A 25,299-nucleotide genomic window follows, 5' to 3' on the forward strand; every position below is an offset into this window, starting at 1 on the left:
GGGATGCCGTCTTCTCAGTCACATCTCCTGCCATCCTCTCCCTTAGACCTGGCGCAGAGGCTGGAGCTGAATCCAGCCCCATGAGGGAGGCACAGCCGGCCTTCAGCCCACACGCTTCCCCCGATGAACCCGTTGTTCAAGGCCCTTGTATCCCTTGAAAAAGGTCCAACAAATCAACTGCCTCCACGCCAAACTAAAGCGTGTAACTCTGTCCTGAAGGTGGGGACACAGGAGCTTAGGGCCCATCTGGTTCCTATGTCTTATCAGCGCTCGGGCGCAGCCAGCGCGTGAACTTGGGTTCCTGCTCTTACTCAGGGCCAGCACGAGTAAACTCTCTCTCTTGCTCTCTGTCTATTCCTTTCGCTCATCCTCCCTCACAAGTCCCCTCCCCCCTCTTTATTCTTCTTCCTCTTCTTTTCTCTCTCCTTCTCACCCTCATGTAACTCCCCCCTCCCACCCACCCAGCCAGGAGCCTAACTCTTCACTTAAGAGAAGCTGTCTTCAAGCCACTTCTCCTATTTGGACTTAATCAGCCTCTGGAAGCTGGGCAGGAAAAACAAGCACCAAAGCACAGATATACCTCAACAAGTTACTCTGCGATATGAAAAAGAGAATTGAGTTGGGGGGAAGATGATAGAAAAAGGAAGGAAAAGAGACTGTTTGGGGGAACGTGCACAACTGTCCGGTTTAGCTTAAATGAGGGTACGTGAAGGTCAGTGGTAGAACATAGAACAAAGGGGAAGCTCTAATCCATATTGTAGGGAACCTTTAATTCCAGGATCAGAATGTTAGACTATATTCAGCGGGGGACAGGGGGCGGTCACGTTTTTGAGCCTGAGAACGACAAGATTCCAGAGGGGTTTTCAGGGCAGCCACGTGCTGCTGTGAGGACGGAGCATGTGTGCCCAGAGCGGGGCGCTTAGCTGCCCCAGGACAGGGGCGCCTTTTCCAATTTCCCAAAAGGCACTCTATGGCTAGCTAGCCAGGACTCTAGGTGCTTGTGGAAGTTTAATTCTGTGGCAACGTTCAGGCAAGATTGGTGACATAGAGACTGGTGTCAGGAAAACCACCTGGGAGGGTAGAGTCCAAATTGAATCCAGGAGGACGCAGACCATACTTCATTCATCTCTGTGTATCTCCAGCATCCAGAAGGGTCAAAACTGCCTGGTAGATAGATCACCACTTAATGAATGAATAAATGGTGGATGAATGTGAGGCACAAGATTATTGCTTAAGGAAGTAGTCTCAGGGCCCATTGATGGGGACAGCGAGAGGCCTGGCACGGTTTAAGAACCAATGAATTTAGGAGTCAGAGCACCCCAGCTCTAAAGAGCCTCTACAACTCACGTGACTTTGCACATTCATCCATCAACAGATGCCATTAACGTGGTAGGTACTGGGGATACGGCAGTGAGCAAACTGCAACAAGTCCCGATTTCTAAGATCTGGTAATGAGTGCTATGAAGAAAGACACAGCAGGGAAACGAGACAGAAAGAGTGCTGGAGAGGGGGCGGGGAGGACATTCTCATAGTCAAGGAAGGGCTGTCCCATGAGGCGCTTCCAGTGGAGAACAGAAGTCAGCGATAAGCCATGTGTGTATCTCAGAAAGAAGCCCCGCAGGCAGAGTCGACAGAAGCACAGATGGTCTGTTTGTTCAGCGTGGCTGAACTAGGACCACGGACATGGAGGAGGGGTAGAACTGAGCTCAGAGAGGAGCCTGAAGACCCTCGTAGGTCATAAGTTCCTTGGAGTTTACTCTGGGTGAGAAAGGAAGCTATCGGAGTCTTTCTGACTTTACAGAGATCCTTGTGTTTAGGACAGACTGTTGGAAGCGCATGGGTGGAAACAGACCAGTCAGGAGGCTTTTGCAGTAAGTCAGGCAAGGGTTATGGTGGCTTGGACTAGGGTAGTAGCAGTGGAGGTTATGAGATAATAGTCGAAGCTGGGTTATATTTGAATGGTCAAGGCAAAGGGACTTATTGGTGTTTGCCTGTGGGGTGTGAGAAACAGAGACAAATTCAGGATTACACAAAGGCTTTTGGTCTCGAAGTGCCTGGATGATGGAGTTGCCATTTACTGATAGGGAGGAGATTTGGGAGGATCACAGCCAGAGTTCAGTCTGGGGCATGTTAAGTTGCATTGTCTATTTAGATATCTAAGCGGAGAAGTTGAAGAGCCAGCTGGAAATACACGTCTTGAATTTAGAGGAGAGAGCTGGTCTGGCGATATAAATTTGGGATGATCACCATGTAGATAATATTTTTATCAGTGGGACCAGAAGAGATCCCCCCAAGAGTGAGTGTAGACTGATGCAAGGACTGAGCTTGGGATGAGGATCCGTGAAAAATAAAAGACTACAAAGAAGTACCTCGTTTAATAATAACTGCCTCCCTGCAGAAAAGCACAGGAAATAGTCAATACATATGAAGTTCCCCTGAAAACTGTTGTACTTAAATTGAAGACCATATTATTAGTGCCAGGTGACAGGAGGAAAGCTAACACTGTATAAAGCAATCGAGAAGCAAAAAGGAATAGCTGGTTTTGAGAGAAAGGTGATGAATTTGCTTTTAGAAATGTCTTGAGATGCCAGCAAAATATCTACGTGAATGTCCAGAAGTCAATTTCATGATGTGTCGCTAAAATTTGTAAGGGAGTCCAGGTAAGAGCTATGGTTTGGAGAGCTATCCCTATGCATGTGATAATTGTCTCTGAATTTTGACCATTTCCTATCCATTTATATCTCCTACAGATATATGTAAGAGGAATAAGATGAGCTAAAGCTTTGTTATCTTAAATAAGGTAAATTACTCTATCTCCTGTTGAGAAGATGTAGTAAAAAGCTCATGGGACAGATATACGGAGGTACCTGTTTAATACAGAATTAGGTTTGTCATATTTCAAATGTGTTTAGTACCAATGTGCTAAGTACTTTCACGTTCATTACAACCCTACGATGGAGATAGAATTATCCTTCCCTTTATGGTTGAGAAAACTGGGGTTCAAGAGGTTAAATTACTACCAAAGCTCACATAACTAGTGTCTGTGCTGGACCCTGACCTCAGGTCTCTGGCATGAAGCCCAGCAGGCTCTGTCCGCAGCTCCAGTGGTCACTAAGGGTTAATTGGGATGATGGAGTCATCCCTCCCAAGAGCAGCCCTAGCTTTTAAAAAGCGTCTTCAATAGCCTTTCTCTCTTGATTTTGGATATTCATGGGGGAAACCACTCTCTTCACTCTGTTGAAAATGTAGTCTTTTTTCTTGAGATAAAGCACAGCGATCTTTTCACTGATCTGTGGTTTTTTCCTGTTCGGGCCCATACCCTGTCTTCTTATAAGACAAGGAGGGCTCCTAGACCGTGAACGGGAAATCAGTCAGAGGAAGTGGCCCATCCGTGCAAGTCAGTACATATACCTGGAGTTCCCAAGGCACAGCTCGCTCTGGTGGTTTCAGATCCGAACGAGCACTGTTCTTAGGAAATGAAAGACAAGCACATGTTCTGAGAAGGGAAAGACAAGGACGGTCTCAATCTTTGACGAGATTGGTTTTGGCAACACGTTACTTCCCCACTAATCGACCACGTCCTCCAGGATTTATGTGGCTCTGTTAATCTGCTAAACAGAAAAGTACACAGTAAGGGTCAGTAAATCCCTGGCGATTTTAAAAGTATTTTATGAACTTGTGAATAGGGATGGGTCAGATGTTGTTGAATCTGAAGCTTAGCCACATCTTTGGATCTTCTTTAAGACAAATAACGTGAAACTGCATACAGAGTCTTAGAAAGTGGCCGTGAAAGTGAGGGGTTCTGAACTTCACGGTAAATCCAGGTCCATCATGAGGAGGACTGTTGATTTAAGATCGACAGTCTGTAAAGCGTATTAGCATGTTGCACTCTGATTCATATATGAAGATGTCATTACTCTTCACCTCTCCTTGTAATCCCCTATTTGAGATAACCGCCCTGACTTTCCTGTTTGGGACCACTAAGGAAAACTGGGTGTGACCCAAACCCAGAGTGCCATCTGCACCACTGCTAAGTCTGCTTTCCTGTGAGTCTTGCTTCCACTTCTGCGGATGGGACCAGGATGGGGAGAAGGCAAAGACTTTCTGAAAACTAATATGGTTTCATCAGAGCCCTGAGCAGAGATCTAAGTGTAATGTTTTTATTTCATTGCACAGCACATACTGTAAGGAGAAAACAAAGTGAGTAAGGAAAAGCCAATTTCTCAAAGAGCAGTGAGCAATAAGAAAAGGCAATTTTGAAAAGAAATCAGATTTTTCAAAAGCTATTTTTCTTTTTGGAGGTGAAAGGTCATGTTACAAGGAGCTTAGAGCTCCATAAAATGGCCGAACAGAGCTAGCACATGGCAAGTGATTTTTTTTTTTTTTTTAATGCTGATCAAAAAAAGACATGAGTTGGATTTACCTCAACAGTGGCTGGCTTGAAGCGCCGTGGGGAGATGGTGATTTAGGTATGGTACAGACCCTCAGCAATCTGTAAATACCTAAGAACGTAAATGTTTTGCTCTGGTAAGGTGATGTTTACAGAACAGGGCAGGCTCTCTCCCTGTAAATGATATACCAGCTGCCTGGGAGCCGGTGTTGTTTCTAAATATAGGCGGTCACCTCCACTGTTGCTGCAGTGAGACTGTAACCGTAGACATTAGATTAGCTGGTGAAAGTTACAGATATTTTGTAAAACAATTTTCACACTGAATGATTTATCCTAAGGAGTTAAACTGAACATTTTTAAAAAATCTTAGATACCCAATTTAAAGTCTAACAAGATTGTATAGTTAAAAAGTTGCTGCAAATGAAGATGTTTATCTTCTGTTTGGTCTTGAGAAAGCTTATAAATCTTTCTACTATAAAGCATATCCGCGTTGAAAGGTAAGATATTTAATATTGAACACATTTGAATAGAAATTTGCAGTTGCTAAATTTCAGATATTGAAAGGGAGAAGCAGGGAGGGGTGAAGATTTAGTTCAAAGCGGAAACTGGGGCATGATGTATCCTTTGATTCTCACATGTTACCAGATTAATTATAGAAATTCATCTAAAGAATTATAAGGAAGAAAATGAGAGGTGGGTGCTTGGAAGTTAAGCAAGCAGAATTCAAAACAAAAACTTTTTTTCATTGACCTCAAGCATGTACTATAAATTACTCCTTTAATGGACTGACATGACTTTATTTCTTATAGCTTACTTAGGAAAGAAGAATACAGCAGCAGTGGCTTAAAAACATTTATAAATCATTCAATCGCTTTATATGGTTTATTTAATTAAGCTGATAGCACTGAAAATCATTTTGGTCAATAGATGCTGTTATCTATGGCTTGAGTTTCCCTAATTTTGGAGAAAAAAGGATTGTTCCTTAAAATTCATATTAAAATGTCCCCTGTTAATCAGTTCATATTTAACGAAGAATGCTAGGTATTATTTGTGCATTTACATGGCAGGCATGCACTTAGCATGCTCATTGCTAACCTGCCCTCAATCCTGTCTCATAGGTAGTGTTTTTCCTATTTTATGAGCAAAGTGACTCGCAGAGAGGTTAGGTACTTCCCGAAGACCACCGCCCCAAACTGGGGGGCAAAGCCAGGCCTTCCCGGCCCCTCAGTCTTTTTCCTCCGTGAACTTCTGGGCTCCAAGCCGCACCTGGTCTCTCACTTCCTTCTGGTTTCCATTTCCTTCTCCCCCTCCTCCTGCTCCTGCCCACCTCCTTCTTTAAGGCACAACAGGCAACAGGGGTCCTGTTTAAGGCAGGTGAGCAGAGCTGAGTTCATCCCAGGAAGTAACAGGGCGGTGGCTTTTAGAAGCCTGGTCCCTGCCTGATGAGCCAAGGGAGCCCTCATCCAACACTATATATTCTCGGTGCTTCTCTCACTGACCACCAGCCCCCCTCTCCTGCAGATTGTGTGACACTTAACTCCTTGTTCATGCCAGTGAGGTCATATGAAGAGAGATAATAGCAAATGCACCTACAAAAGTCTGGCTTCAGTTTTTTTTTTCTTCCACTATAAGGGACTTGGTGATCAAGAAGATGACAGCAGGGACAGAAAGCTATGTGACAGTCTTGGGGGAGAGCCCGGGTTGTGAAGGGATGGTAAATTCAACGAATACTTGCATTTCTTTATTTTGGCCCTGGAGTGGCCTGGTTTCTAAATGGCCCTTTTCCTGCTTTTCTCTCTCTTTTGAACATCTGCAAGCCACGCTGAAATGGTTCAGAAGAGTAATGCAATCGTTTCGGTGGATAAATTGTATGCAAAACAGGAATATCTAGTACCCTCAGCTGCAAATATTGTTAGTTTTGCTGCCCCTTAAATGTCTTCATAATGTACTAGAAAGAGATGAGTCCAAAATGAATCCAAATGGCCATTTCTATAGGCTTTTCCCAGTCCCAGCATCTGGTTAATTGCTACATTAGCCAGTGACAACAGAAGAATAGGCGGTGATCACTGATCGGCATCGTACAATTCAGCATACAGCTTTCAGAGGTAAATTAAGGATAATGAAATTTATTAACCCATTATACAGGAGGGAGCACATGATCATTATAAATATTATAAATGAATATTTAACTTCAAACATATATTTAAGCGTTGATTACTTAAAACCCTATTAATTTACTACTGCTCTGCTGGCTAAACTGAATATAGAGGTTTAATACATGCAGTCAGTTTGGAAAGTTAATATAATTTTCTTATTTAAATAGTCACAATGAAAACTGATATATGTTCTGAAGTCCTCTAGAGTTTCACACTGCAATCAAGTTGTTTAATGATAAAACAAACAGATGTGTATGATTTTTAGAGCATTGAATATTATCTTCGTAGGTGGAACTTGAAACACAGTTGTTCCCCAAAAGAATATTATTTATGATGGTGACTTTTGCATTTTATTTAGTGAGAACATAATGTTTCAATTTCTTATAAATTATTATTTTGCCGCCAAATTTTGTCCCATCAACAAATATTTACTGGGGTGCATTAATTCAATTCTGCTTTTAATAAAGTACAGGAGTGTTGCCTACTGGAAAGAAATAATACACAGAAACTAGTAACAGTAACTCTTTGTTCAGTTGAGAATTCTAAGATCTGGATGTTGGCTTTAGTAATCTTCTGGATAAGCAGGAAATACTGCTTGATGGAAAGGCAAAACAACGGCAGTGCAGTTGTAACTAAGAGTGTCAGCTCTGGAGTTAGACGATGTGACGCTTTTTAAATGTTTTCATTTCTTCTACAGCTCTCATTTCCTCAACTTTAAAACAGAACTATTAATTATTTATTAATACATTATTATTAATTAATGTACCTCAAAGAGCTGTGAGAACTAAATGAGATTCGTACACACTGCTTAGACCAGTATCATGCACGTAGTAAACACTATTCAACATCAGCTGTGATTTCCGTCACTCGAAAATCAGCCGTAAGGAAAAGAAAGATTTGTATTTTCAATAATACCCCATAATATCATTGGATATAAAAAGACTGATGATTGTCAGTTGACTTCTGCCCTCTATATGGGGTTCACTGGGTCATTTCATTAACCTTGTGATATCTGACCCACATTTTAGCCAGTGGAATTGTTTGGACCTCACTTGTGGCAAAGTTCTACTGTAAGACCATCATACAGAAGCATAGGTATATGTCTGGACATTTTCAAAGGTACGAAGTGTAGGAATAATGAAGTGGTTTCTAAAAGTACAACACCCTACTATGTTTCCAATAATTTTCCTGACCTATATAAGCAAGCTTTACACATGCTTTTCATGAAATTTATGTTTCTGACCAACAGCTAAGTGACTTTATTTAAATTGCACTAGGACTGATCAGCAGTTTATTTTTAAAAATTATTTATATTTATTGCACCCTACGGATCCACAAAAAGGGTAGTAGACAAGGAGACAGGTATTCGCAAACCATCACATTACATCGGGAAGATTTTCTGTCTTGTGAGCATTGCTTTACTTTATCAGCCAATGATACCCTGTAAGCGAGTGTTTTTCTGATTTGCATAGTCTGTGTGTTTAATCACTCTAAGGTGATCTCTCATGTCCATTAAATAAAACTGACAATGCTGGTCTTGCCTACAAGGAAATCACTGTGCACCAACCCAGTATCTTATAAAGCCACCTGGGTGGACCACAGCGGGGGAGGGATGGGAGGGGCAGGTGATGGATGGGTGGGTGCTGGCTGGGTGCTGAGAGGGGCCTGGGAGAGAAGGAAAAGGGGGCTTCTACATGGGAGGGCACTGATTTTCCTAATGGGGAGGTGCCAAAGGCCTGTCAGAAGAGGGGTCACGGGGCGCGTGACAGGTCAGGGCTTTATCCACCAGGGCACAGGGTTGGAGGCTTTGGTACCTCCATCCGTCCACTGCTGGCACAAGGAGAATCAGTGACCCCGAGCAAGCCCTTGGTGCTCCCAGCACCATTTCAGACACCGATGAGAAATATCGTATGATATCACTTATATGCGGAATCTCAAAAAAATGATACAAATGAACTTATTTACAAAACAGACTCACAGACTTAGAGAACGAACTTATGGTTACCAGGGGGAAGGGTGGCGGAGAGGGATCGTTGGGGAGTTTGGGACTGACATGTACACACTGCTGTATTTAACATGGGGAACCAACAAGGACCCATTGTATAGCACAGGGAACTCGGCTCACTATTACGTAACAGCTTAAATGGGAAAAGAATTCGAAAAAGAATAGATACATGTATACGTATAACTGAGTCACTTTGCTGCACACCTGAAACTACACTCCAATATAAAATAAAAAGTTAAACCGAAAAACCAAAAGCCCAGTGACAGTCTGCCCCTCCCAGCGTGTGACACCGCCTTTCTGGGACCCGCCCGGAGTATTGCAGCTTCAGGACTTGGAGCTCAGCTTCTTGACACAGTTGCAGCCCCTCCCCCCGAGGGCAGGCCACCGTCGGGGTGCGGGGAGCAGGGGGACAGCAGCGTGGGCAGGGGTGGGGAGAGGTCGGTACGCCCGCTGCCGCGTTTCTGCTGATGGTGCAAAAACTTGTTTTTCTGGGGTCTGCCTGAAAAACCACGAAACGGGGGCTTCTGGGGCAGATCTAGTGACTTTAATCCTTCTCTTCTTTGGAGAGGAATCCAAAAGATGCAGTAGGTCTGGGATAGGCCTATTCCAGAACATGCATCACAGCCCTCTGGGTTTGGAAACTGCCCATCGGGGTCCCTTAGATCAGCATGGAATTTCTGGGACGCGGTGAATCATCCTGGTCACTTCGCTGAACACGGAGCCTCAATAATGTCTATTCCGCATGAATTAACTGTATCTCTCAGGGTTTACTCTGACTCACAGATTTTTGTTTTCTTTCTTTTCTGGCAGGTTCCTGGGCAGATCGGTCACCACTTCATGAAGCAGCAAGTCAAGGTCGTCTTCTTGCTCTGAGAACATTATTATCACAGGTAAAATACAACGTGTAGTTTAAAATATGCCCTTGTCCCATGAGCGTATGAACATTTGTTGCCAATAGTAATCAACTCAAATATAATAAAATTGCTTAATAAATTTTACTAGTCTTTTTAACTCATATTATTAGCCAAGTTCACAGTTTCTCACTCATCTCCGAAACTTCTTTTTAAATATTTCGGTGTAGTCTTATGTCTTACTATTTCAAATTTCTCATACAGTATATTTGTTCATGGCTACTCATATTTAAGCAGGAAGTAATTGGAGGTATGTATTATTCATTACACATTTTTAATATGCTTAACTCAGTACAACGTGTACAGCTAATTGCAGCCTTAGTTCAGTCATAAAATATCCAAGAGGGGGTGATCAGACCAGATGCCTGAACGATCTTTTTTACATTACGGTGATCTGTAGTATGTTACAGGGATTTGCCTACGAAAGCTACAAAACCATCATTTTTACACCTGTCTGCTCATCCGACTCACCTGAGGAAAAAATGAAAAGCACAGATTCCTTATTGAAGTAGAAAGGACTGTGCCTTGGCCAGCGTGATTTAAATGCACACCCAGATCTGGAAGTCCTTGCCCTGGTGCCTCCCAGTATCGGGGAGACAGGAATTTTCTCGGATGACTCCCGAGGGAAGGAAGGGCTGTCGCCCACTTGAAGCAGCATTGCCGGGGGCTTGGGGCACCTGGATTCCAGGCTGGCACCCGAGGTGAATCACAGCCTGTCTGAGCCTTCTTTTTCTCACCTGTAAAGTGAGGGTGCAGGCACTCCCTGCGGCCTTCCAGTTCTGGGATAATCCTGTGACTATGCTGTTTGCCCATCACTTGATGAAAACTACAATGAAAACTGCAAAAATGTCACTAACTTCTAAAGGGTAACCGCCCTGAAAGGGTCATGCAGTTCTCGGAGAGGAGGGTAATCTTAGGATATTTCTCAACACGTAGCTCATGTCCATGGATAGGCCAGCCGAGAGGAGTCAGAGGATGCCCCCGGCCAGGCTTTGTGAGGCGGAATCTTGACCTTCACAGAGGCTCCTGTCACGGGTCACCTTAGTGGGCAGCAGTTGGGAATTAGCTCTCCAAGTCTGGCTGCGGGCGAGCCAATTCAACACCTCCCAAAGGATAATTTAAGGGATCTTAAAAATTGCCACTTGCTAGTGACAGAGATTTGGGGTGATATTTATTTTCTTGCCTTCATTTTAAGGTTCTTCGTGTCCATTCTGGTATTATTACAGATCATGGTAATCTGTAAGATGTTATGGGGATTTGGCCATGAAAATCTTCCTGTTATATTGCTTAGAATGATTGTCAATAGACAATGAATTACCAAAAATAGCAAGAAGGCGAGGAATCTCATATCCTAGCAATATTTAATTATTTTAGTCTGATATCATTAGTTTAATTGGAATAAAAATATTTTAAGTTGTACTTAGTTTTCATTGAATAATAAGATAAAATCAAACATTTCCTATATGCTGGGCATTGTAATCATTATTGCTTTGCATGTATCATCTCATTGAATCCTCATAATAACCCTAAAATTTAGCGGTTAGAGTAGTCGTCTAAATTAAAATAATTACTGCATTATGGAGCTTCAAACCCACATCTAACTGACTCCGTATTCAGACCTCTTAACCACTGACATACAATCTAGTTGATGGGGTTCAGAACAGGCTGCCCCAAAATATGCCCAGGTAGCATATTGATTATTTTGAATTAAAGCTATTTGAGAAACAGCCAGTATAAAGAAGGACACTCTGCCTCTCCTTTGTCCCCCTGAAAGCAGGAAACAAAGCTCCCAGGGAAGGTATCCTCCCCATGCTGGGAGGATGGTGAGTATCCTTATCACCAGAGAAGGCGAATTTGGGGCGGAGGAAGCTGTATAAACAAACTTTACTTACGTTTAAGTTGCTACTCCGAGCCCAAATCCTTTTGTCTCGTCAAATCTTCACAAACAATTGATTCTTTGTTTATAAAATTACATAAAGAGCCTGCGTCAGACAACTTCTTAGGTCCTATACCTATGGGGCCTCCATACATATGAAATTAAACTTGTTTTTCTTCTGTTCATCGGTCTTATGTCAGTTTGATTATTAGACCAGCCAAAAGAACCTAGAAGAGTAGAAAAAAGGTTTTTCTCCCCTACGTAGTCATACCTATTTCGTGACAAAAATTCATGGAGCAACTTAAGACAATTTATTTTTACCCCCGTCTAGGCTGACCTGAAATTTTATACCCCCCATCAAAACAGGTGATCCAGCCTATAAACAGTATTTAGTTCTACAAAACAAAAGACAAAATAACAACAGCAACCAAAACAATTCATAAAGACAAAAAGAAAAAAAGTTAAGAAAGCAAAACTTAGAGAAAACATTCAGAATCCTTTGGGCACACTACTCAAGGCAGGATGGGGTGTAGATAAGAGGGTTACAACAATTTGGTTCCGGGGATCTGACAACCGGCCGCCTTGGGCATTTCAACTGGCCATTCTTGCTAAACTAAAACCTGATTTGCCTGAAATTCTCCGATCTTTGATACCGCCCTCTAATGACAATTATGGAGAGGATTTTTTCTGACGTTTTGCTCCCATTTCAAAATTATTGATGTCATATTTAGGGCTATAACGTCAATGCAGTAACCATAGACCACGTCACCCCATTACACGAGGCCTGCCTTGGAGATCACGTGGCCTGTGCCAGGACACTTCTGCAAGCTGGAGCTAACGTAAGTGCCTCTGAGAAGCGTTAACCATTTCCACATCAACCGGCTAAGAGAATCAAGCAAAGGGCTCATTTTGCTTCTCTTTCCTTCTTTGTAGTTTTCAAAAATAGGAGAACAAAAATAAAGCTCTCCAATCGCCCCCTTGCACTCTAAGCAGGATTTCCAGTCATTGCAAAAGAATGGGTAGCATGCTGCTTGATACGGAGTATCCTTTCGGCTATTTGCTGCTTTCGTCATTCTAAATAGCCACGGATGAACATCTTTATGCCTATAATGTTTGCTCATCTTTTGAATGATTGTTTTAAGATAAATTCTCAGAAATGGAATTTCCAATTTCAACTGCCACGAGCAAAATGGCTTCACCACAACTGTCATCACTATGACATTTGTACCTTTTTTTCCTAATTACAGAGTACCTAATCATTGAATCCGTTTTTGTGTATTTGATTCTCGGGTATTTTCTTTTTCATGATTCCCCTAGTTGCACGCTCACTCCTGTGGATTATCTACCACATCGTATTTCTATTTATCCTTGTAGTTTTTAAGCTTTGCTTATGGATATGTGTGAGCTAGATAGCCTTTGTCATCTTCACTGGCCACATGTTCTCAATTATCTGTTCCCAGGTCACGTACCTGTTTTTAAATGCCTGACAGCGAATGCTGTATGATTCTGTGACTCTCATTCTCAGAGCTCTGGTTTGGTTTAGGTAAATGCGATCACCATAGACGGTGTGACCCCGTTATTCAATGCGTGCTCACAAGGCAGCCCCAGCTGCGCAGAACTGCTTCTGGAATACGGCGCCAAACCCCAGCTGGAGTCCTGTCTTCCCTCCCCTACACACGAGGCCGCCAGCAAAGGTACCCGTGACCCCAGCTTAAGTGACAAGGGGAGAAAGCTCCTTCAGCAACATGCGGTGCCCTGTTTATAGTCAATAACTGCAGGGAGAAGCCTAGGTGGAGGTATACGTTTTGCCGGGGGTGGGGAACAGGTATTCGGGCAACACAAACTCACCTGTACTTTGTGTTGGCAGGTCACCATGAGTGTCTGGAAATCCTGATATCCTGGGGCATAGATGTTGATCAAGACATTCCTCATCTGGGAACCCCTCTGTATGTGGCTTCTATGTCTCAGCAGTTCCACTGTGTCCGGAAGCTTCTTTACACTGGTAACTTTCTGTACAACATCTTCCATTCTGTTCGTGCACACAAGCAATTATTCAGCTCCATATTGATTTCTGTAAATAAGCATCTTTAAAAATTACATCTCATGGCTAAAAATGTTCTTATTCTAAGCATTCTCACATATAACTATAAAACCCATAAAAAGAACCTCATTTATGGTAACTCCACTTCAACTCAAAACTCCAAAAGCCATATAAAAGGTCATAAAATTAAAATCCTCAAGGGTGAATATAATGGTGCCAAGTATGTATATCTCTGTGAATAAACCTATCAAAAGAAATGTTAGGGATTATAATTGATTAGATACCTTTTCTTCCAAGACTTTCCCAGACTTTGTATAATCTACCTGAAAAGACTTAATCCCTCTTTACTTACTGGAAACAAACCAATTCCTCAAGGTTCAGCTTTAGCCCCTGAGAAACTATTCCTAATCTTTTGAGACCACAGTGATCTGTCCCACTATAGGACTGGGAGCCCTTTTAGGATATGAATTATGCCTTCCTTCCGTATCATCTCTTTTCCCTAGCACAATGCCTCTCATGTGGCAGGTGCTTAAAATATACATAAAATTAGTAAGCAGATTTCTATGGTTTTTATTGTCTATGACTCTCATTCGGCCCCTGATATATACTGACATATATTTTTAGTAATCCCTTTATGCGTTACTCACATCATCTTGGCTAAATTATAAACTTCTTCAAGCAGTGTCTGCATCTGCTATTTCTTTCCCTTTACATCTAGTAAGAGTCTTAAACGTGAGTTCTGCTAATAACGGCTGACAGAGATTGTTATTTTCTGGTTATATTCTCCCATAAATTTGTATAACCAGAAAAGTTTATTCTTTATCACCTTTTTACTTTGCTAGCAATATTATTCTTTTCCAAATATTTTATATTGGGTTAAAAAAAAACTGGAAAAGTATTGTTAGTAACTGTGGATTGATTGTTATTCTCAGGCTCTGTTCTCCCATAAAACTGATATAACCAACAGAGTTTATGCTTTCTCTATGGAGATTTTGTTATGGAATATAATTTTCCACTAAATGTTTTATATTTGATTTGAAAATATTGAAAACAATTACATTTATTGAAACTTGAGAGTAGCAAGAGGGCCATAAAGGGACTATTAAAATGTACTGCTTCTTATAAACATCATTAGTTTTACTTGATGGTATCAGACAACAGAACTGAGAAGGGCTTAATGTTATTAATAGACATGTCTTGGTGTTGTAACTACTTATGTCCTGGAAAATGGGATTATTATTGTTGAAAATATTAAACAGTATGTATTCATTGCACATGATGACCACCGTGTACCAGGGGCTTGCACTAAGATAAAATAACTATGTAATAGATAATTTAACATGTAAGGGTATTTTAATATAAGCATTTAAAAAACTTGCTTTGCATGCAGAAATATAGTGTGCCTTCCTGTTTAAGAGGCTCAGTGCCTTTATATATTTATTGAATTAAACTCCATGAGTGAGAAGTAAGAGGAAAATCTATATACATTTTACCCAAAGGGCTCACATATCTAGATTCATGAGTTTTCCAAGAAACCAAAGTGCTCTATTGCCTTAAAATAAATGAAAAGAATAAGAGCAATAAGCTCTTGAATAATCCTAAAAACTATCCATTATGATGAAAAGGGATATGAGTCAACCTAAGTGTGCACTCTTTGTAATACTAATTCATATGACTCCTTTGGGAACTGTTTAAAATTAAAAAAAAATTTTTTTTTATTATGAGATCTTTCAAGCGCAGAGAAAAATATTAGAGAACCTAACAAAAGTGTGTATTCTCCAACCAGCTGTGTCACGTTTTAAGATGACATATGCATGTTTATGTATATTATACATAAAGAAATAACTCCTTGCAGAAAGAGTTGAGGTCCTCTTCGTGGCTGACACACCTGCCTCGCCTTGGTGAGGTTAAGTGACTCATCTAACGAATTCTGTTTGTATCTACCATCATTCCTCATTTCCACGTAGGCGCTGACGTACAAAAAGGCAAATATTGGGATACCCCATTACACGCTGCTGCTCAACAGTCCTGTACAGAAATTGTAAACTTACTGCTAGAATTTGGAGCGGACGTCAATGCCAAAAACACAGAGCTTCTGAGACCTGTCGACGTAGCGACCTCTAGCAGTTTGGTGGAAAGATTACTGCTTCAGCATGAAGGTAAGAAGAATCCATGTGGGCATTAAAAAAGTTTTGTTTGCCTGAAGTAGATGAAATTTAAAGACTTTTTGTTGGCATGTAAAATAACAATGGCATAACATTTGGAATATTTTTTGAAAGGAGATAATTTTTTAACTTGGGCTCCACCTGTAAAGAAGAGATCATGATGATCTTGATTTCCTTTGTGCTCATCTTACCTAAATTCTGTGTTCGTTTGGTTAAGTTAAATATATTGTTTCTTTTGGCAATAAGCAATATGTAATTCTGTTTAATATTTTAATAAATATTTGGAAACATGCCCCATTTTATAAGGGCATGCATTATCTATAACGTGTTATAGAAACAAAATCATGAAGTATTTTTGTTCTAAAACAGAAATTCTAAAGCCTGGTCCAGACACTGTAGTAAAACTTGCTTTGGCTTAAATAGTAAACCTAATTTGAGAAAAAAATAATTTTAAAAATTCCCCTTTTAGTGCATAACACTTCTTGGGGCTTTTGATTTATATCTCCTTCTAAAAGCAGAAATTTTTTGGAAGGTTTACATGCAACAATAATTTCATAAGCCTGAAGATTATAATGTTTTAAAGAACATGCATGGGCATAGACTATACCTCAATTATAATAAAGTCTTATAAATAAAAGCATTACAAGTGCTTATATAAATTTTCCTGGGATAATGGTCATACTCCCCTAGTTTACTGCAAAGCACTGTAGTTTTTTTGTGGTTTGATTTCATGTATCTTACAACATAGAAAACTGCATTTTGATTTTAATGAACAAATACTTTCATGTCTTTTGCAGCTACCCCAAACTCTCTGTGCCAACTTTGCAGACTCTGTATCAGAAACTACATTGGAAGACCAAGATTACACCTTATCCCACAGCTGCAGCTGCCAACATTATTGCAGAATTTCTTACAGTATCGATAAGGCAGTAAAATAATTCTAAATGTTTGAAAATCAAAAATTTCTATTTCATCTGCATAGTGTATATTTCATATTAAAATATGCTAAAGATAGGGTAAAGAGATATGAGAACACCCTGGAGAAGAAGTGAAATAAGCAATTTTAGTTAACGTGTACTAGTACATACTATTGTTTTATGCATTTTTACTGTTTTTGAACTATAGTATGTTTTAAATATCTATATATTACTAGCTATTCCCATATAGCCCTTTGTTGATTTAGAAAAAAATGAGAAATTCACCATTTCATTTTTAGAATGAAACAGAAAATGTGAACCCTTACTGAAAGTATCTGTATATTATATTTTTAAAGGTCTATATTTTTCAAATAACGTGTTAGCTTTTAAATTTTGGCCTCTGTAATTGATTATCTCTGTATTTTTTATATTAATACAAAATATGAGTATGGTTTAGAAAAGAGTAAGTCATATCCTTTTTGAAATAAAGTTGACTCTCATTCAGGAAACCCACCCTGTTAGATGTACACTTGTCATTATAATGATTAATTCAGTAAAGAAAGGATAAATTGCCCCTTCCCTGCAAAGATCCCACTGGTCACTTCACCGCTTTAAATGGACCTATTTCAGAAACTGGTAGGACTAAAACGGTCACTACTGCCCTCTCACCCTGAGAACTTTGGAACATTACACACCTGCTCAGACTATCTGAGGACCCTCTCCTTCTCAAGGGTGGCCTCTCAAGGTTTCCCTTCTGTGCTTTTACACGTATCACTCCGGCCTTCCCCCAGTTCAGAGACTGCTGATAGCTGGTGATACCTGGACCCAGGAAAATGAACTTCATATCTAGTTGATAAAGAGACCCTGGGTCACACTTCAGGGATCAGGGCAGTCCAAGGCTATAGAAAATGGAAGAAGAAAAATGCCTTAAATTGTGGGGTTTTCAAAGAAAGGGACAAGGGGGTATCACTTAGCAAATGTAGAAAACTTAGAAAATGTACGCTCTCTGTGGACCTTCATTGTGGTGTTCCTAACCCTTCTTACACAAAGCAAGGGTTCTGCGTAGACTGTACTGCAAGGGAATGCTGTACACCAGAAGGTATTAGTGTAGCGGTGTCCCCTGCAGGGGTTTATTCTCTTCTGCTTAACTGTACTTGAGTGCGATGTAAAACATAATTTAAAAAATTAAATAAAAATTTAAAAAAAGTCTTTGTGCCTTCTTCGTAATTTAGACTATATTTGAGTTAATTATGGATTTAGAAATAAGATAATCAAGATACTTATAACACTGTGTAAAGTAGAAGAAAATATTTTGATGAGTTTTATATTATAAATTTATCAAATTTTGATAAAATATTTTGACCACTATTTTGATGACCCAGGGGCCTAGTAACTTAGTTCTTGGCTGACTTTCAGAGACCCATGGGAAATAAACTATTATTGTATGTAATCCCAAAGTTACTAAGATTGCATTTTTAAAAAATCATTTTAGATTTTCGAGAGTAGAAATAAGGCTGTAGCATGTTTGTTTAAAAACTGTCTTCTATGTGGGTAGAGACTTTTAACTTAGTCTGTTTTACAAAATATCTCAGTTTAATAAATTTGTAATATCCTCAGAAGAATATGCATTTAACTGTTGTTTTATTATAGAGTAACCCTATTAAGTATAATTATGTATTAAAACTGCTTTTGTGAAACAGTTTTCTACTAGCATTTTCCCTGAGCTAGAGGTCATCTTGGAGTGTAAGAGTAATGCAAGGCATCCCTCTTAATTGATCTTGTGCCAATAAGAGAAGTAAATATCAAATATTAAAATAAAAATTGACACTTGAAAATTTTAGTATGCTGGTACCTTGTATCTTAGCTTGAGTACAATTGTCTTATCAAAGATGTGTTCTAATTTAAATATATCATATATTTGTTAATATATTAAAGTGGGATGTTTATCCCTGGAATAAAACACTTTTTTTTCTCTTCTAATTAGTATTTGATTTTATAATGGAAGGCAATGGGAGAATATGATTCAATTGCCCTAGTTTTGTTTACCACTGGTTTTCATATCACGGGCAGTGAGAGTAGGATAGTGCAGATTGAAAATTATACCTTGAAGGTCCTCTAATCCAAATCTTATAATATATATGTCTGTAAAGGTCCAAGGATAACATTGCACAAAGACAAAGACAAAAAAAGAATACTACAGATCTTCCTATACTTAGTATGAGGTTACCTCCTGATCAACCCACCGTAAGTGGAAAATATCGTATGTTGAAAATGCATTTAATACACCTTCCCCACGGAACATCAGAGCTCAGCCTGGCCCACTTTAAACGTGCTCAGATCATATATGTTAGCCTACAGTTGAGCAAAATCATCTAACACAAAGCCTATTTGACAACACTGCATGGAATATCTCATGCAATTTATCGAGTACTGAAAGTGAAAAGCACAGTGGTTGTCTGGGTCCAGGATGGTTGTAAGCATACACCAGTTGTTTCCCTCCCTGATCAGGCGGCTGGTCGCCTGGCCGCTAAAGCTACCCAGCATCAAGAGAAGATCAGACAGCACCTTCAAGTTCAAAATTCGAATGCACATCGTTTTCACACGATGGTAAAGTCAAAAAATCGTTAGGTAAAGGACCGCCTGTATTTGATACGAGATTAAAGAAATATAGTGAAATAAATACTGGAGTAAAGCACTGTTGAACACACTTATTTTGTAGGAAAACATATTTAATTTCTATTATTGTTGTAACCACAGAGTATATTTGATGTTTCTGAGTCAGTAAATAGAAACACAGTGTAAAAGGATGGCCTCTTCTGAAAAGGTCTAAATGTATCCATCGTGTTTCCCTGGATGGCCCTGAACCCAGATGACTGGTCCTCCATTTACAAACGACTTAAATCAGTATCCTCTCCCTTGGGTTATTCCCACTTTTTCACTCTAATTTCTCTACTTTCCTATTCTTTATAATTGGTTTATTTTAAGGTTTGCCCTCTCTCTTAAAAACCTTAATAATCATTCTCAGTCTTTTTCAGGAGGAAAATTTATTCAGAAAATTCAGGCCTTGCTACCTTTCCATCTGCTCTAGGATTTCAACAAAAAGGGGTGCACTCCAGGGAATATAAACGACCTAAATACATAAACCAAAACATCTCCTGGAATTGCTATGCTAAATGGAAACATTCACTCTGTGTCATACAAGCACAACTGATTAGGTCCGGTTGCTAGAAATAGGAGATTTTAGTGTTTCTGAGCTCAAACACGAACAGATCATGCTGGTGAATCATCCGCCAGACAATGAAGGCTCCCAAAGGCTCGAGGAAGGCAAGGCTGGGGTTCTGGGGGGCATAGGATCCGCTGGATGCAGGGGAGGAGAAGTGGTGAGTCAGGAAACTCACTGTCAGGACAGCTCCCGTCACGGGAAGAATGTTTCCCTTCCACAGGGCTCTGCAAAACCCTCCCACGTGAGGAGTGTAGGCAGAGAACTTATGAAACGTGAGGAAGGAAGAACAGGGTTACTTCCCTGCAGGAACAGCTGGGCTGGAGCGCAGGATAGGCCCTCGAACCTCCTTTATCCTGGTGCCAGCCTCCTGCATTAGACCAAAGGGATGGGGGGATGTATGTATACGTATAGCTGATTCACTTTGTGACACAGCAGAAACTAACACACCATTGTAAAGCAATTATACTCCAATAAAGATGTGAAAAAGAAAACAACATCAACAAAGGGATAAAGATGTGGAGAAAAGCCTGTTTCTGATCTTCCCTTACCATAGACAAGATGGAATTAACACGCTACACCAGACTTTCACAAAAGAAAAGTTTGGGGTTTTGTGGGGTTTTTTTTTGCAGGGTAGAAGCGTGTCATGGACACGGAAGGAACCATGACGCCATCTCTCCGTGTATTATGCTTGTGCCCAAGGCAGGATCCTTAGCTTGCCCCTTCCTCAAAATGGACAAGCTAGCATTTTGGACCTGACGTCATCTCGCAGGCCCTGAACTTCGGGGGACCCAGGGGTATTGAGAGTGAAGGCTGGCACCTCAGCAGTTGCGTCTGGGGCCAGGACTCAGTCTTTCTACAGCTGGCCCTCTTGTTCCCTCCTCCCACCCTTGTCGTTACAAGGAGGAGGGGCTGGGTCGCCGCTGGTCCCCTTTCCCAGAGGGCAGTGACTGACCCACACCGAGCATGGGGACGGGCCTCGGCCCTGGATGTGCCCTGCCCAGGCCCCGCACTGCCCGGGACTGAGCGGACGCTTCATTCTAGCACCCGGGGCTCAGTATTAGGAAGCCCCCGACCACAGACAGAAGCCACGTTCTCCCATAACAACTTGGTCAGTAATGGGCTTGATTTTTCCCAACTGCCTCAGTCTTTTGTCTGATTTCAGAATCGCTTGAGACTTCAGGAGGAAGGGTGTTTTGGATCCCTTTATAGATCAACGCAGTAGCTCACTCCTATGCCCTAGGCCCACACACCAGCCGCGGAGCTGACACATCTTACTGTCTACTTTCTCTTGCTGCAGCAGCGTTTAGAACAGCGTGTAGCAAATCTGCAAAAACACGTGCACGACCTAACTTCTGTCGCTTCTCGCAGTTCCCACCCTCATGAATACATATGCCGCCCTCCTCGTCCATCTCTCTGGGCACACGTGTGTACAGAGCCAAGTTCAACGCCGCTCGCCCCCAGCCTCTGTCCTCAGGCCCGGGAGGCTGTTCCCTTTCACTCATTGTGTTATCTTCACAGGCTTTCAAGAGCCCTCACTCTCTACACCCACAGCAGCGGACTTGCCTGAGCATCTACGCCTCTGCCTCCGCACTACAGTTCGGCAGGTTTGCAATCACCCAGAACAGGGCCTGACAGCCTCTACCGCAGGGACGTTTGGGATCAGGTAATCCTTGTCTTGAAGGGCCGTCTCATGCCTCGTAGGAGGCTTCCCAGCATCTCTGGCCTCGACCCACTCAACCCCTGCCTGCGTGGGCCCCAAATGTGTCCAGACGTCACCAAGTGTCCCTCTGAGAACCAGCGACGTAGAGTAATCCCTCAGGGGCCTCACTGAGCAGATGTAATTCCTCTCGCGGACAAACGCCTGCAGACACGTGTGAGGAGGGTGTGGGGTGCTGAGTGTTTGGATTTGCAGCGTCAACGTCACAGCAGAACAGGGACAGCTCTATGGGCCGAGGACCCAAGGACAGAGCCTTCTAAGTGGGTGGCCTCAGGCCGCCGCAGAGTCCGCAGGCCTCTGAAGCCAGCAGCCCTGCCCTGGAGTCTGGGAGGACTTAACGTTCAAAACTGCCCTGGTGTGGGGGCACCCCGTCAATGTGAGGGGCAGGTGTCCTTCTAAGTTCTCTCCACTGCCCAGAGGGTAAGTTAAACGCACACACACACTTCTACACTTCCCGAGGACAAACGTTAATTCTCAGGGACAGGACAATTCAAACACATAAGGGGGAAAAAGAAGTATTTTCCTAACTATCTCACATTTTTGAGGCATCCCTTTCAAAGCAAAGTCAGCATTTTACATTGTTATGTTTCAAATTATTAGGAAGATCGGTATCTATTATGTACCTGAAGGCATAAGGCCTGAGGTACAAAATGACTCTTTGAAAGGAAGGACTCAATTTAATTCTCAGCCAAATGGTCTCAGTCTGCAGGAATGGAAGGCAGTAATTTTGGACTTTGTTCTGTTCTCCTTAGGAAAAAAAATGGAAGGTATTAAAAGGAACCTCACGAGCTTTCTTCTTGATTTGTGTATGCAGAGGAAAGTTACATGGTCACCACAGCCATATATGCTAGTTTTAGTAACACTGAGTTGAGCTCTGCTCAGAGCCCTACACTCAGAGGGCCCCATGCTTGGTTTAATGGTGGTCTTGAAATGCTTAATTTTTGAACAATGGGCCCATTTTTATTTTGCACTGTGCCCTGAAAATTACGTACCTGTTCCGATTCTGCTGTGACACTCTGAATGCACCAGTGAGAAACACCCATCTGGAGGGGATTCTCCCTCTTTGGGTAAGTCACATGGAGCTTTCCCAGCTAATTCCTTTGCCCCATTAAAAGAAGTAGAGGGAGAACTTGAGGTCCCTTTTCAAATATCGCCTCACTATGGACACAGTCTAAGTAGAAGGACATGGCTCAGCAGGGGGACTGAGTGAACGTTCTGCGTGATTCCAGAAGCAGGGCGACCTCCCCACCTCCCCGTGGGCAGAAGCAGGCGGGGGCAGGTCACGTCCGGAGCCGCACGGATGTCCCTGGTTGAGCAGAACACAGTAGGCGGTCACCGTCTGCACACCCCCAACTCCAACGCGGAAGAGAGGTGTGGTGTTGAGAAATCAGGACCGAGGCCACAGTTTGAAAATGCCCCTAGACCAAGTACCCTTTGCCACTTAACTAAAACTTGAACTCTCCAGACTTGCCCAAACGCTGATGCTGACCTTAAATAAACTTTAAACTTTCTCCCTGTCGGTGTGACCTTACAGCTTCCTAGCTAGTTGGCTACCGGTGAGTGAGCTTATACACTGAAAAGGAGTGTAAGTGTCCAGTAACCCATCACAATAGAAAAGAGTGCACAGTCGCCCCGTAGTATCTGTGGCGGATCTGGTTCCAGTCTCCCTGGAATGCCTGAGGATGCCAAAATCCCGGGATGCTCGAGTTCCTTATAAAAAATGGCGTGGTATTTGCTTATAACTTATGGACACCTTACTGTATGCTTTAACTCATCTCTAGATTACTTATAATTCCTAATACCACGTAAATGCTACGTAAACAGGTGCTGGCAGGAGGTAAATTCAAGTTTTGCCTTTTGGAACTTTCTGGAATTATCTTTTCTAATATTTTCTATCTGAGATAGGCTAAATCCACAGATGTGGAACCCACGGGTCCAGAGGACTGAATGTACTCACACATCTACACTTTATAAACTGTGCTGTAATTGCCGAAAGCCAGCTTCTAGGCACTTTCTGTTGGAAGTCTCCCTGTCTGACATTTGCTTCTCAATCAACAAAATACTCATATCAAGTAAAGCTCTTCTGAATTTTCTTCTGTTGACATAGGTCAACAACAGTTACTGACTGCAAGGGCTGTTTGGCTTGCACAAAGGTTGGCTGGGTCTTAGAGGATGACTGTGGATTAGTGAACTTCATCAGGAGGTACTTCAGTTATAGCTGCTTTTCCATTTGCGGTATTGTAACTGAAAGCGGGGTCCGGCTGCTCGCTGCTCCAAAGCCAGTTAAGAGGCCAGGCTGGTGGAAAGGAAAGTTTGCTTTATTTTGGATGCCGGTAACCAGGGCGGGGAGGGGAGGGCGGACTCGTGTCCAAAGGCCAGCTCACCCCAGTGGCAACCAGTGGGCAAGAGCTTTTATGGGCAGAGAGAGGGGGCCACCTGCAGAAACAGCACAGGCAGCTCTGACGGTCATCTTGAAATCGGTCATTTGATTGTTTTAAGTACAGTTAATCTTCAGTTCCAGGGTCGGTTTGTTTCCATTTCTTGAGGCCAGTTCTCAGAATTGCGGCAGCTTATGTCATGACTACAGCCTGGTCATCACGTGGTTAACTTCTTCCACCTGGTGTGGGTTTCGGTATCTGTAAGACAGCTCACAGGACACAGCTCAGAATATGATCTATAGCCCTTGGGAAGGAACTAAAGGTCCTTCATTATGCTTAATGACTAAACTAGTATTATTTGGTCTCCTTTGACTGTTTGCCTTTGTTTCTGCATTTTCTCACTTCTCTGATTAAACTTATTCTTTGGATAAAGTTTTTCCACAGGCAGAGGACATAGGGGACAAGGCCCACAGGGTCCTGCTCTGTTTCAGTATCTTTACTGGAATAAATCGCCACAGTCCCTAGCAACTGTTATGCTGCTATTGGTCTGCAAAGTACTTTTTCTCCTCTCTAACAGCCTGCAAGAACCACAAAAAGCCGCTTGCTTTGTTTGAGCAGGACAAGTAGTGCGCGTTCATCATCCTGCCGCAGGTCAGATCAATTTTCTGGCTCTCTGCCACAAGATCAGCAGAGGCTTTTGAGTGTCGTATCATCCCACAGAATATCCGGCTGGTCCACTCTATTCGTGATACCGTGGATCCAATGAACGGGAGTAGCAGGTCCTTTAGCTGCCCTGGTAACATGTAGATAAGCTACTCTGAGTATGAAGCAATGTATGATTCAGCAGGAAAACAAAGTAACTCCACGAACTCAACAAGAATTTAATATAAAGAAACGGTCAAACGGAACTAAAATGAGACCTTCAAACGAACAGAGATAAATCCCTAGTGCTGGAGCGCAAAGGCAAGGAACAGGGGTTCTGAGAGTCTAGAACTTGAAGGGAAAACCCCACAGACTGGCCTTTGAAGGGGCGGCGTATACAGCAGGTGCTGATGCTTGAGGAGCCCAGAGGAGCGGTCCTAGAGTAAAATCTGGGGCTTGGAGTTCTGAGCGCTTCTCAGTGGTCGCTGAAACCTCTGAGGGAGTACGATGAAACCTGCTCCGGGAATGCAAAACAAACAAACAAAAGCAAAAACAAAAAACCCAACCTGGACGCTGGCACCAACTGCCCCTGCCCGATGGAGCTTTGTTGCCATGGTGACCTTCATCCAAACAGCCCTTCTCCTTTCCTCTGGCCTCCTGGTCGCTCTCTAGTTCCCCCTAGTGGCAGGGTTTAATACAACTCAGCAAAGGAGAAACCACAGTGCCGAGTTCCAACTCCATGGGGCAGAACCAAGAAGGGTGTATTTGAAACAGAGACCTATTTGCTTCACAATTGGCACATTTGCTACAGGAAAAAATTCTAACTCCTTAGCAAGACTGTTCTCAGTCAAGCCCCAATCTATAGCCTTAACTTACCT

The 25,299-nt window shown here is 42.1% G+C and overlaps 1 protein-coding gene across 3 annotated transcripts in view; it reads left to right on the plus strand.

Moving 5' to 3' along the window:
- Positions 1-17,670, plus strand: part of ASB5 (ankyrin repeat and SOCS box containing 5) — an 86,523-nt gene extending 68,853 nt beyond the window's left edge. For 2 of the 3 annotated variants that reach the window (XM_036838492.1, XM_036838490.1), the window contains 6 exons: positions 9,362-9,441; positions 12,070-12,177; positions 12,882-13,032; positions 13,206-13,340; positions 15,347-15,538; positions 16,342-17,670. In XM_036838492.1, the coding sequence (XP_036694387.1) occupies positions 9,362-9,441; positions 12,070-12,177; positions 12,882-13,032; positions 13,206-13,340; positions 15,347-15,538; positions 16,342-16,469 (794 nt within the window). In that variant the 3' untranslated portion in view covers positions 16,470-17,670. The remainder of the gene's footprint in view (positions 1-9,361; positions 9,442-12,069; positions 12,178-12,881; positions 13,033-13,205; positions 13,341-15,346; positions 15,539-16,341) is intronic. The other variant, XM_036838491.1, reaches the window with a different exon arrangement.
- The last annotated feature ends 7,629 nt before the right edge of the window (positions 17,671-25,299 follow it).

Source organism: Balaenoptera musculus, chromosome 21, assembly GCF_009873245.2.
Source record: "Balaenoptera musculus isolate JJ_BM4_2016_0621 chromosome 21, mBalMus1.pri.v3, whole genome shotgun sequence".
NCBI lineage: Eukaryota > Metazoa > Chordata > Mammalia > Artiodactyla > Balaenopteridae > Balaenoptera > Balaenoptera musculus.